We start from the raw sequence: 13,880 nt of genomic DNA on the forward strand, positions 1-13,880 counted from the left end.
TTCCTTTTTCTCCCCAAAGCCCCTTGGTCCATAGTTGTATATTCTTTGTCGTGGGTCCTTCTAGTTGTGGCATGTGGGACGCTGCCTCAGCGTGGTTTGATGAGCAGTGCCATGTCCGCGCCCAGGGTTCGAACCATCGAAACACTGGGCTCCCTGCAGCGGAGCGTGCGAACTTGACCACTCGGCCACGGGGTCAGCCCCACTTAATGTTTATTTTGAACATCAAACTTCCAAGAACAGTAAAACAGGAATACCGTCCAAAATTTTAACAATTTGTTTTGCACATTGAGTTTCTTGCTTTCAGAGAAGACAAAATAGCTGTGAGACAGCTTAGTCAAGTTTGTACAATCTAAAAGAGCAAAATCACCACTGCTTTCTGTAATTTTCAGGAGCAGTAGAGAACTGTGGACAATTCTGCTTGGAAGGTCGGCTCTGAGAGAACTGGTAAGTGGTGGTGTTCTTGAGTGGATTCTATCGTTCTTTGTTTGTGTAGCTTATATTAGGGAAAAACCCTGCCTTCTCTTTGACCTAGGAAGTAAACACATTTTCTTATTCCTAAAACTTTGTAAACATGCATTCCCTTTTTCTCTCTGCTGAAATGCGGTGTGTCTTAGAGCCAGAGCCTCGCTGTATATTCTTCGTTGTGGGTCCTTCTAGTTGTGGCATGTGGGACGCTGCCTCAGCGTGGTTTGATGAGCAGTGCCATGTCCGCGCCCAGGATTCGAACCAACGAAACACTGGGCCGCCTGCAGCGGAGTGCGCGAACTTAACCACTGGGCCACAGGGCCAGCCCCTCAGAATTTATTTAAAAAAACTGAATCTTGAAAACGTTTTGTGCACAGAGCTCTTTACCATAGCGTTATTTATGTTAATAAAGAATTACTGTCAGCTTAAGTGTTTCTAACATTAGAGGGATGATAAATAAATTATGATCTATCCACTTGGTAAAATATTATGCAACTACTAGAAAGGATGTTTATCAAGATTTTCATAAGAAGGTTAAATCATTTTGTTAGAGTGTTAAACAAAGAGAAGGAGGCTGCAGAATTCTGTATTCAAAATGATTTCAACTGTGGGGGAAAAGGCATATTAAACAGACTCAAAGGAATATGTTACCCTCAGTGTGATCCTGGAGTATGATTCAAATTGCATTTTTATAATTTCCTTACTCTTTTCCAGAATCAGATTGAGGCAGAACTGAGTAAACATTGGCAGCGGCTGTTAGAGGGGCTTTCTTACTACAAACCTCCCAGGTATGGCTCTTCTGTGCGTGTGGTTAGAGTGATTCCCCTGAGGATCCGGCGTGGATGGACCCATCCTCATGTTAGGAGATTGCTGAGAGAACGCAGTTTGGTTACCAGGGACAAGAGTAAGGCACGTGTTTCTGTCTGTTGAAAGCAGGGGAAATTCCTTCTTGAAATACGGTATTGTTGAATCCAATTATGTAGCCCAAGTGTCTGGGCATGAGGACTTATTAAATATTGAGTCACTATTCTTAATATTTATTTTGGTCCATCAAGTTTGTGTGAGGCACTGTCAGCACCACATTCTGGGGTGTAGCAGTGAACGATGATAATAGCAGCTGATGTTTATATAGTGTTTACTATGTACCAGTTACTTTCCTAAGCATAGACTTAGCATAAGTTATTTAATCCTCCCGTCAGCCCTTTGAGTTACGTACTATTTTTATTCTTTGTTCAAATATATAGATTTTCTTTTACTGAGCAGTTGGAAACAACAATGGTAAAATATAAAGTGGTTACAAAAGAGAATGCACCTTGTCGGAGTAGACTCTTGTTAATTCCTAGTCCAGATCTCATTCTGTCATGGATCATAGTTCCCAAGCCACCCTCATTTCCCTTCTACTTCTGAGCATTGGTTGATTTTGTTACGTCTTCACCTTCCATCTTCATTCCCTTAGGTTAGTGAGGATCTTTCATTTTTCATCCTGTCACCCCTTCCCCCATAATTGTTCTGAAGTAGCTCCCAGACGTCATATTATTTTATCTGTAAATGCTTTACTCTGTATCTAAAATATATGGACTTTTAAAAAGGATAATCAGTATCTTATCACATTTAGGTACTTTTATTATTGTTTCCATTTTACAGATGGGGAAACTGAGGCACAAACAGGTTAAGTAACTTGCCCAAGGTCACACAGTAGTAAGTGGTAGAACCGGGATTTGAACCTGGCAGTCTTACTCCAGTGTCTGTGTTCTTCATCATCATTCTGTGTTGCCCTTTCAGAACTTATTGTTTAACCTTATGCTAGCCTTTGTGTTGGGGATTTTCTGTGAAATGTGAGTCTCTGTAAAAAAAATGCAACAAGAACAACATGCTTTAGTTCACAAAATGGACGTTTGTGGCGTTAGTTTCCTTTTTGAAAGCGAAAAGTTCTGTTTGTGGTAGCATGGGATTTGAAGTCTGACAGAAATGATTTTTTCATTTTTTTGTTTTTTTGACTGCAGGCTTTATTTGAATCTAACCTTTCTTTCTTTTTTTTTTTTTTAACGTCCTCTTTCTTTCCAGGATACAATCCAGGGTACCAAATTGCATTTAGTTGTCATGTCTCCTTAGCATAGCTGTGACAGTATCTCAGTCTTTCCTTGTTTTCATGACCTCAAACAGTTTTGAGGAGGACTGGTCAACTGTTTTGTAGAAGGCCCTGAATTTGGATTTGTCTGCTGTTTTTCTCATTACTAGATTGGGGTTGTGGGGTTTGGGGAAGAATACACAGAGGTGAAGTAGCATTCTTGTCACATCATGAGAGGATGCATGTTGTCCATGGAGTCACTGGCGATGTTAACCTTGCTCACTCGGGTGGGGTAGCATGTGCTCAGCTTCTCCTCTGTAAAGTCCCTTTTCCCCCTTTCCCTCTTCTGTTGTTTGGCAGTGAGTCACCGAGTGTAGCCCACTCTCAATGTGGAGGTGTGGTGGAATTCAGCTCCACCTCCTGAAGGGGGTAGCATCTATGTATATTATTTGGACTTGTTTACAGAGTTCCCCTTCTCCCCATTTGTTTAGTCACTCATTCATTTATGTCACTATGGACTCATTTATATTTATTTTACACTTCGTTTATACCTTGTTCCAACTTTGGCCATTGGGAGTTCTTTTAGGTTGGCTTCTGTGTCATTTTGACATGCCCCCATCCTTTTGTTTTCTGAGTTTTCCCTTACTTTCTGACATTACCAGATGCTCCAGGCTCATCTAGTATATTTCCCCATGTAGCTCTAGAATCAGCTATTTCTCCAAGGAGTCCTGGTACCTTTTATTAGAGTATAATATTAGAAACCAAGATTTGGGTGCTGAGTGTGCTTGCTGCTACGGGGGTGTCGTAGCTCCTGGGCTTTCTCAGTGGACGGAGCTGGGTAATATATGTATGTATACTAACGGACCTGGTTTTAAATGTCACCTCCACTTTGTGTTAGCTGTGGGATTTTTGGTAAGTTATTTATCTTCCTCAGTGTTGGTAATTCCATTTGTAAAATGGAGATCATAATACTTACCTTTCAGGATACTTTTAAGCATCAAAATTAATTACTGTAATGTAATATATTTACAAATAATATCTTTAAAACTATAGTTTGTAACAGACGTATACTATAATTATTACTTGGGCATAAATAGTTCTTTGTTATGAAGTCTGTAAGGATGAACTTGTGTGTGTGTGTGTGTGTGTGTGTGTATTTTGTAGGCATCTAAAAGGCAGAAAAAGGTATGTAGTAAAAGTATCTTTAAGTGCTTTTATTTTAAACCCTAGGGGTCATTGAGAAAGAGGAAATGATTCATTGTTTTTTTTCATAGTCCGAATTCCGCTGAAAAAGTGAAAGCTAATAAAGATGTAGCTTCACCTCTGAAGGAACTGGGTTTAAGAATCAGCAAGTTCTTGGTGAGTAAAAATGAGCACCGGCTCAGTTTATTACCTGCAGTGTGGATGAGAGTGGTTATATCGTTAGTGATTTTGGTGAAAATTCCTTTTATTTCAGTTTTGGAGATGAGATTGAGCATACTGTGTTTCAAAATACCCAAGTTGCAACTCTTCTTGCTAAAAGCCACAGATCAAGTTGCCTGACCTGGTTACTTCTATCACAGAGTTTTCTTCAGCACATGTGGTGGTCTTTAAATTGGCTAGATTGTATTTAAATATGTAGCTGTTTTCTTTTCATTTTGGAAACTCAGATCGCACCTCTATAGTACTGTTCTTGGGGAATCAGCCCGGTTGTTTCTGACCTGTAAATTACATGTCAGTGACTGCCTCCTTTTTTCTCCTATTTGGGTTAAAATTGTTATGTTGTATGGAATCTTTTGAAAGGGTTTTGTTGATTCAGGTTCTGTGTCCATTGCAGAGGACAAACCTTTAGAATGCTCTCATGGTGTGTGGTTTCCTCACTGAGAACCTCTGTGTTTCAGGGTCTTGATGAAGAACAGAGTGTACAGTTACTCCAGTGTTACCTTCAAGAGGATTACAGAGGTACCCGGGGCTCACTGAAGGTTGGTAGTTACGTGCAGCTCCCTTCTACTTTTATCCTTTTCCTTGTTGGTTTGAGATAACGTAGGGTTTTGCTATCAGTTCTTTGCAGCACGGGTAGGTGATGAGATATAGTCCTTCTCAGGAAAGACTAAAGGCTTAAAAAAACATACTTAAGGGGCTGGCCCCCGTGGCCGAGTGGTTGAGTTTGCTCATTCTGCTTCGGTGGCCCGGGGTTTCACTTGTTTGGGTCCTGGGCGTAGCACTGCTCATCAAGCCATGCTGAGGCGGCATCCCACATGCCACAACTAGAAGGACTCAAAAGTAAAATATACAGCTATGTACTGGGGGGCTTTGGAGAGAAGAAGGAAAAATAAAATCTTAAAAAAAAAACCCAAAATCAAAGAAACAAAACACATACTTAAGCTGAGTTCTGTCCTCAGACTTGGAGGGGTGGAGAGGTCAAAGATTGACATGTTAATTATAGAATCTCAGGGTATCAGAGCTGAAAAGGACCCGGGACGACATCTGGCCTTTTCAGCCCCTCATGTTACATATGAGGAAATGGAGCCCAGAGGAGGGGGCCGAGAATTGAGCACAGACTTGGATGTGCTTAGGTAAAAACTTTCCAGAAATGAGTGGGCGTTTATAATCTTGAAGGGTGAGGTGAGGGTGTTTACCTTTTTCTTTGTTAATTGAGTTTTGCTTATAAGATGGCTTCTTGACTGTTCTTTTTTCCTTTAGTCAGTACTGCAAGACGAGAGGCAGAGCCAGGCCCTAATCCTGAAGGTCAGTAGTAGTCACCCTTTCCATTGTTTGGTGTAGAATTGGGTAATGGCTTCTTGACCTTGTTCTCCCGAGTATTGCTGGCCTTTGCCTCTTGTGTTGGGTGAGCATTGAGGTCTTAATGGAGAAGTTTATTAACTCATTTGTGAAAGGAGGCTCTCTTATCCCCTGGACCCAGCTGAGGGCTCTTTCCAAAGGAGATTCTTCAGCCCCTGGGGGTGAGAACTGGTTGATGGATATTTCTTCTCTAGGTGTAAGTACAACAGGATTAATTTGTATTTCTTTATTCCTTTATATTCTCCCTCCCAGCCTCTCAAAGCAAGCTTTTCACCTTAGAATCTCATTTTAAAATGGTATTTCACCGTGACTTCTGAAGTAGTTTCCTATTTGGCATTTAGTGAGAACTAAGTACATTAGTTACAAACGATTATGACATATACCAGTGGTAGTTTTATATTTTCCTTTGTGTATTTGGCCCATCCGTTTATAGTGTTGTGTGTACTTGAATGCTCTGAGAAATCATGCTAGAAAACTTATTCATGTTATTAAATAATTCCTTTTTATGTTGCATGACTTTACCCGTATACTAGTTCATGAAGGTCCTTTGCTTGCTTTTGACCTAGCAGTATGCTTCCATTTCTGTGATTGCTTATAGAAACTGAACTTTTCCCTTCATACCTTTAAGTGATCTCTTTATGAGTAAATTTAAAATTGAATATCTTCTTTACAAAGGTGAGTTACTGATTTTGAATCTTTGGGTTCTTCCCAGATTGCAGATTATTACTATGAAGAAAGAACCTGTATCCTTCGTTGTGTCTTACACCTTCTCACTTACTTCCAAGATGAAAGACACCCCTATAGGGTAAGCCCATTTCGTCATGTTGGTTCTCTTTACCCTATAAAATTCAACTCTTGTTAATAATTTTATATTATTCATATTTGTGTTCATTTGAATATTTACCTTTTACTGTAGGCATAAGTTGCTCTGCTTTGGATTTTCTTTTCAGGTTGAGTATGCAGACTGTGTTGATAAATTGGAGAAGGAGCTAGTTACAAAATACAGACAGCAGTTTGAAGAGCTTTATAAAACTGAAGCACCAACGTGGGAGACACATGGAAACCTCATGGTATGTGGTTAGTGGGGCCTCCTATAACTCTTGGAGAATTGTATACCCTGCCTTTCGAGCTCCAAGTAAATTATTTATTCATTTATCAACTTAAAACGTTTGTAGATTATCATTCTTCAGAGAAGTTTAAACATGTTATATGGATTAAAACGTTGATGACTTCAACTAATGGTACTTACTTTTGGACCTTTTCCCTTGTCTTTGTCTCTGCAGTTAATTTACTTTCTGTTCTTACCTAAAATATTCTCGTAGTGGTTAAATGGTTAAGTCTACAACCGAGATTCCATCTTCTTTATTATCATTATCTATTAAGTGTGCGACACTAGTTTGATTATTTTATCTTAAATCTTAAAGCAATCTACATTTATAGATTAGAATATGACCTTTTTTGTTTTGAAAATAATACACGTTTATTAAAACAATTCAACGAAAACACAGACAGTAGCTATTTAAAATTCTGAGTAGAAGGGCCCATTTACAATGTTAATGAAAAAGCATAAATTCCTCAGGAGTAAGTTTACAACAGTGAAAATCTAAATGAAGGGGACTTTAAAATGCTGTAAAGGGTGTATCAAAGAAGTTGTAACCAAGTAGAAAGATGTGCTACATTCTTGAATGTAAAGACTCGGCTCTGGAAGTGTTAGTACTTCCTGTATTAACTTGTAAGCTTAGTGCCGTCCCAGAAAAAATACTAACAAGTGTTTGTTTTGCCTTTTAGTTTGGAACTGGACAAATTGATTCTAAAGTTCATATCAAAAATAAGTAGGAATACTAGGAAATTTGTTTTCTAATAGATTGGCATCTGAGCTAACAACTGTTGCCAGTGTCCTTTTGTTTCTTCTTCTTCTTCTCCCCAAAGCCCCTCAGTACATAGTTGTATATTCTAGTTGTGAGCGCCTCTGGTTGTGCTATGTGGGACGCCACCTCAGCATGGCCTGATGAGCAGTGCTATGTCCATGCCCAGAATCTGAACTGCTGAAGTGGAGCACGCGAACTTAACCACTCAGCCACAGGGCCAACCCCAGGAAATTTTTGAAAAAGGAAAATAATGAAGGAAAATTAGCCTTATTAGATAATAAGACTACAATAATTTTAAGCATGGTATTGGCACTTGAATAAATAGATCGATGAATAGAGCATAGTAGGAAGTCTACCTATAGACCCAAATACTAATAGAGAATTAGTGTATACTAAAGGTGGCATTTCAGATCAGTGGGGAAATGTTGGATTATTCAATAAATGGTGTTAGAACCATTGGGTAGCCATCTGGAGAAAAATTGAACTGTATCTATTTCATACCTTCTACCAAAAGAAAATCAGATAGATCAATGATTTAAATTAAAAAGAAATTCAACTATAAAAGTACTAGAAGAAAACAGATTTTTTTTGTATGTGTGAGGACAATTGTCCCTGAGCTAACACCTGTGCCAGTTTTCCTCTATTTTGTGTGTAGAACACCACAGCATGGCCTGGTGAGTGGTGTGTAGGTCTGCACCTGGGATCCAAACCTGCAAACCCCAGGCCACCAAAGTGGAGCATGCAAACTTAACCACCACGCCACTGGGCCAGACCACAGGTGGTTTTGTTTTTATCTTTTGAAGTGTAGAAGACTTTTTATTTTATTTTATCTTTTGAGGAAGCTTAGCTCTGAGCTAACATCTGCTGCCAATCCTCCTCTTTTTTGCTGAGGAAGACTGGCTCTGAGCTAACATCCATGCCCATCTTCCTCTACTTTTTATATGTGGGACGCCTACCACAGCATGGCTTGCCAAGGGGTGCCATATCCGCATCCAGGATCTGAACTGGTGAACCCTGGGCTGCCAAAGCGGTATGTGCAAACTTAACTGCTGCACCACTGGGCCAGCCGCTAGAAGACTTTTTAAAGTAAAAGTCAGAAGCCATAAAAAAAAAAAAGACAAACACAGTAACATCAAATCAAAAACTTTTTCAAGGCAGAAACCAAAAATAGCACTATAAAATTGTCAAAAGATTCACATTACAAAGGATGTGTAAAATAGAAAGAACTCCTATAAATCACTAAGTAAAACCAAATTGAAAAATAGGCAAACCAATGAACATGTTCACATGACAACACTCTTGTCTAAGGGATGAGATAATGGGTTCTCACTCATATTTCACTGTATACATTGGTATGTTTTTAGTGGAAAACATTATCACAGGATCTAAAAATTGAAAAGCACGTATTTCTTAACCTAGCAGTTCCACTTTAAGTTTATCCTATGAATACATTCACACTTCTGTGAAATGACTTGTGTAAATGACAAATCTGTAGTACCTCCTCCCCCCGGCTTTATTCAGGTATAATTTCCATCCAATAAAATTTACTCATTTTAAGTATACAGTTTGAATTTTGGCAATTGTATATAGTTACATGCAGTAGCCACTTGTATGATCAATATATAGAACATTTTGTCTCCTCAGAAAGTTTGCAATCAATCTGTGACCTCTGGCCCCAAACAACCACTAATCTGCTTTCTGTCACTATATTTTTTTTAAATTATGATTTTGTTTATTATGGTAAAATATACATAACTTGAAATTTATCATTTTAACCATTTGTAAGTGTAACTGTCACTATATCTGCCTTTTCTAGAATTTTATATAAATGGAACCATACAATAGGTAGTTTTTCTGTTTAGCTTCTCTCACTTAGATTAATGTTTTTGAGATTTGTCCATATTGTACTTCATTGCACTATACTTCATTCCTATTTATGGTTGAATAATATTCCATTATTTGGATATACACGTTTTGTCTATCCATTGATTAGTTGGTGGACATTTTGGTTGTTTCTGTTTTTTGGCTATTATGAGTAATGTGGTAGATCTTGGTGTGGACATAGGTTTTCATTTCTCTTGGATGAATAAATACCTGAGAGTTGGATTATTGGGTCATATTATAAGCATATATTTTTATGTGTATAAGGCACTGACAAACTGTTTTCTGTAGTGGCTGTACCATTTTCCATTCCTACCAGAATGCATGAGAATTCTTTTTGGTCCATATCCTCACCAATACTTAGTGTGGTCACCGTTTTTAATTTTAGACATTCTAATAGGTGTTTAGTGGTATCTCATTGTAGTTTTAATTTGTGTTTCCTTGATGACTAGTGATGTTGAGCATCTTTTCACATGCTTATTTGCTTATATCTTTTTTGGTGAAGTGTTTATTCAAATCTGGTCCATTGTTTTTATTGGGATGTTTGTCTTATTATTGAATTTTAAGAGTTCTCTATTTATTGTGGAGACAAGCCGTTTGACAGACAGATGTTTTACAATTATTTTTTCCCACTTCATGGCTTGTTTTTTCTCACCTTAATGTGTCTAAGAGCAAAAATTTTAAATTTTGATAAAATCTGTTTTATCAGCTTTTTTCTATTATGATTCTTGCCTTTTGGCCCTTGTTTAAGAAATCTTTGCCTAACCTAATGCCACAAAGATTTTGTTTTCTTCTAGAAGTTTTATAGTTTTAGCTCTTATATTTACGTCAGTAATTTTTAGTTTTTTTTGTGTATGGTGTGAGGTAAGGGACAAGATTCATTTCCTTCACATCTAGAGAGCTTCTTCCAGTACCATTTATTAAAAAGACTGTCTGTTCCCATTGACTTATCTTGGCATCTTTGTAAAAAATCAGTTGATCATGTAAGTGTGAGTCCATCTCTGGTCTGTTGAACTCTACATCTGTCTTTATGCCAATATCACACTGTCTTAAGTACTGTAGCTTTATAGTAAACCTTGAAATCAGGTAGCGTAAGTCTTTCAATCTTGTTTTCTTTTTCAAAATGTTTTGGCTACTCTAGGTTTTTTGCTTTTCCATATCTACTTCAGAATAAGCTTGTCTCTTTCTTCCAAAAAAAGGGAAGCTTGCTAGGATTTTGGTTAGAATTTTATCAAATTTGTAGGTCAATTTGGAGAGAATTGACATCTTAATAATGTTGATGAGTCTTCCAATCCGTGAACCTAGTATATCCCTTCATTTATGTACATCTTTAATTTCTCTAAATGGGGTTTCAGTGTTTTCAGTATTCAAGTATTATCCATCTTTTGCTAATTATTCTTAAATATTTATTTTACTTCTTTGGATGCTATTGTAAATGTTGTCTGAAAATTTCTTTCCAGTTGTTCATTGTTAGTATTTAGAAATACAGTTTATTTTTGTACATCACTCTTGTATGTTGTGATGTTGCTAAATTCACTTATTCTAGTAGTTTTTTCTAATATACGTGATCATGTCATCTGTAAAAAGGACACTTTGACTTCTTTTCAAATCTGTATGTTTTTTATTGTGTTTTCTTGCCTTATTGTCTGATTGGGACCTCCAGTACAATATTGAATAGAAGTGGTAAGAGAGCCAACGTTTTTACCTACCTTGTTTCTGATCTTGGGTAGAAAGCATTTAGTCTTTTACCATTGAGTATGCTGTTAGTTGTAAATTATTTTTTAAGCTGTCCTTTATCATAGTGAGGAAATTGCATTCTATTCTCAATTTTCTGAGGGTTCTTCATTTTTATTAGAATGAGTGTTAAATTCTGTTCATTTTCTTTTGTGTCTGTTGAAATCATCTTAGGTTTTTCTCTTTTACTTTACATAGTGAATTACATTGAGCTTTTAGATGTCAAACTAATCTTGAATTCCTGGTGTAAATTCTAGTTTGTCATGATATATTTTGGTTTTTATATATTGTTGGATTTGACTTGCTAAATTGTTTTTTTGTGTGTGTATGAGGAAGCTTGGCCCTGAGCTAACATCTGTTGCCAATTTTTCTCTTTTAGCTTGAGGAAGATTGTCACTGAGCTAACATCTGTGCCAGTCTTCCTTTTCTTTGTTGTTGTTAGTTAGGAAAACGTTATTGCTCATACAGTTTGCAAACTGGGGAAATGTGGCCTTCACAGCAAAGCAAAAGTATGCTCCCAGAGAACAAAGAAAGTGGCTCTTTTAAAGAAAAAGTTTCTACCCAGGTTCCCACTCAGGTCTGCTTATGCAAGTGAGAGCTGCAACCCTGCTTAGTCCTGATTGGTTGGTGCAGGTCACAGTTTTATTTTTTAAGATTGGCACCTGAGCTAACATCTGTTGCCAGTCTTTCTTTCTTCTTCTTCTACTCCCCAAAACCCCCCAGTACATAGTTGTATATTCTGGTTATAGGTCCTTCTGGTTGTGCTTTGTGGGACGCTGCCTCAGCATGGCTTGATGAGCTGTGCCATGTGTGCACCTGGGACCTGAACCAGTGAAACCCTGGGCCGCCAAAGCAGAACACATGAACTTAACCACTCTGCCATGGGGCCGGCCCCAGGTCACAGTTTTATTGGTTGGGTCCAGGTGGCTGTTAGGAGTTTTGTAAAATCAGGAATTTTGGCGGAGTCAAAGCTTAAGAGTGCATTCTGTGGTGTTTTTTGAGAACAGAGTATGTGACTGCATCCCAGTCTGTCGCGGCCACTTGTTTTTTTGCCTTGTTTTGTTTTTGTTTTTGCAATTTTGTTTTTTGTCTTTATTTTGCAGGGTAAGATTTGCCCTAAGCGAAGTTTTCTCTTATCCTGTTCCACTTCCTCTGAGGGGGGCTCCAGCCTCTCCACCCTCTGTCATATGGCTGTGTGGGTCTCTCAGGCGTGTTTTGTGTTGTATTTGGATGTCCTCTGTTGGAGTATGAATGTCTTTTTCATTGTATGGTGGAGGGGAGAGATTATTGGGAAAGCTCACTCTGCCATGATGCTGACATCACTCCCAGTTTTCCTCTATTTTATGTGGGATGCTGTCACAGCCTGGCCTGATGAATAGTGCTAGGTTTGCACCTGGGATCCAAACCCACGAACCCCAGGTGGCCAAAGTGGAGCATGTGAACATAACCCCTAAGCCACTGGGCCGGCCCCATTGCTAAGATTTTGTTAAGGAATTTTGTCCCTAGGTTCATAAGGGGTGTTGGTCTGTAGTTTTCTTGTGATGTCTTTGTCTGGTTTTGTTATTAGGGTAATATTGGCCTCATAAAATAAGTTGGGAAATGTTCCTTCTTCCTCTGTTTTCAGAAAGAATTTGTGTAGTATTGGTATTATTTCTTCCTTAAATATGTGGTAGAATTTACCAGTGAAGCCATCTCAGCCTACAGTTTTCTTTGTGGGAAAGTTTTTAATTCTGAATTCACTTTTCTATAATTGATACAGACTTACTCAAGTTTCTTGTTTCTTTCTTGTGTCAGTTTTGGTAATTTGTGTCTTTCAAGGAATTTGTCCATTTCATCTAAGTAGTCAAATTTATTTGCATAAAGCTGTTAATCTTATTATCGTTTTACTCTCTGTAGGATCTGTAGTGATGTCTCCTGATTCATTTCTGATAAGGGTAGTTTTTGTCTTTCGTTTTCTCTCTTGTTTGTCATTTTATATTTCACTGATTTCTGCTCTTCAGTATTTATTTCTATTTACTTACTTTGGATTTAATTTCCTCTTTTTCTATTTTTTTTAAAGTAGAAACTTAGATAACAGATTTTAGTTCTTTTCTAATAAATAACCATAAATGTTGCTTTAAGCATTGCTTTTAGCTGTATCCCACAAATTTTGATATGTCATATTTTCATTAGCATTCAGTTCAAAATAGTTTCTAATTTCCCTTGTAATTTTCTTTGACCCTTGTATTATTTAGAAGTGTGCTTAATTTCCAAACATTGGATATTTTCTTAGATATCTTATTAGTATTGATATTTTTTCCTACGTTTTCTCCCCAAATCCCCCGAGTACATAGTTGTATATTTTAGTTGTAGGTCCTTCTAGTTGTGGCATGTGGGACCCCGCCTCAGCATGGCCTGATGAGTGGTGCCATGCCTGCACCCAGGATCCAAACCAGTAAAACCCTGGGCTGCCGAAGCAGAGTGCACAAACTTAACCACTCGGCCACAGGGCTGGCCCCATTATTGATTTTTCTTTTCTTTAAGATTTTATTTTTTCCTTTTTGTCCCCAAAGCCCCCTGGTACATAGTTGTATATTCTTCGTTGTGGGTCCTTCTAGTTGTGGCATGTGGGACGCTGCGTCAGCGTGGTTTGATGAGCAGTGCCATGTCCACACCCAGGATTCGAACCAATGAAACACTGGGCCACCTGCAGCGGAGTGCACAAACTTAACCCCTTGGCCACGGGGCCAGCCCCCATTATTGATTTTTAATTTGACTTCATTATGATCAAAGAACACATTCTGTATCGTTTTAGTCTTTTAAAATTTATTGTCCCATGATTTATGGCCCATGATATGATCTGTCTTGGTGAGTCTACTATGTACACATGGAAAGAATGTGTATTTGGCAGGAGTTGGGTTTGGTGCTGTATAAATATCAGTCAGGTCAAGATTGTTTAGATCTTCTACGTCTTTGCTGATGTTTTTGTCTAGTTATTCTGTCAGTTGTGTAAGATTGATTTTAATAGCAAAAGATTGGTAATAACCTATATGCCCATCCATGTGTGTTGGTTAAAATAAATTATGGCATTTCCATGCAGTGGA

General features: G+C 38.1%; 1 protein-coding gene across 5 annotated transcripts in view; it reads left to right on the forward strand.

Annotated features, from left to right (window-relative positions):
* Positions 1-13,880, forward strand: part of LOC103550873 (nucleoporin NUP188) — a 47,742-nt gene that overhangs the window by 5,660 nt on the left and 28,202 nt on the right. For 4 of the 5 annotated variants that reach the window (XM_070596805.1, XM_070596809.1, XM_070596808.1 and 1 more), the window contains 7 exons: positions 390-444; positions 1,180-1,253; positions 3,808-3,892; positions 4,414-4,494; positions 5,216-5,260; positions 6,027-6,119; positions 6,265-6,384. In XM_070596805.1, the coding sequence (XP_070452906.1) occupies positions 390-444; positions 1,180-1,253; positions 3,808-3,892; positions 4,414-4,494; positions 5,216-5,260; positions 6,027-6,119; positions 6,265-6,384 (553 nt within the window). The remainder of the gene's footprint in view (positions 1-389; positions 445-1,179; positions 1,254-3,807; positions 3,893-4,413; positions 4,495-5,215; positions 5,261-6,026; positions 6,120-6,264; positions 6,385-13,880) is intronic. The other variant, XM_070596806.1, reaches the window with a different exon arrangement.

Source organism: Equus przewalskii, chromosome 26 (genome assembly GCF_037783145.1).
Source record: "Equus przewalskii isolate Varuska chromosome 26, EquPr2, whole genome shotgun sequence".
In the NCBI taxonomy this organism is placed as follows: domain Eukaryota; kingdom Metazoa; phylum Chordata; class Mammalia; order Perissodactyla; family Equidae; genus Equus; species Equus przewalskii.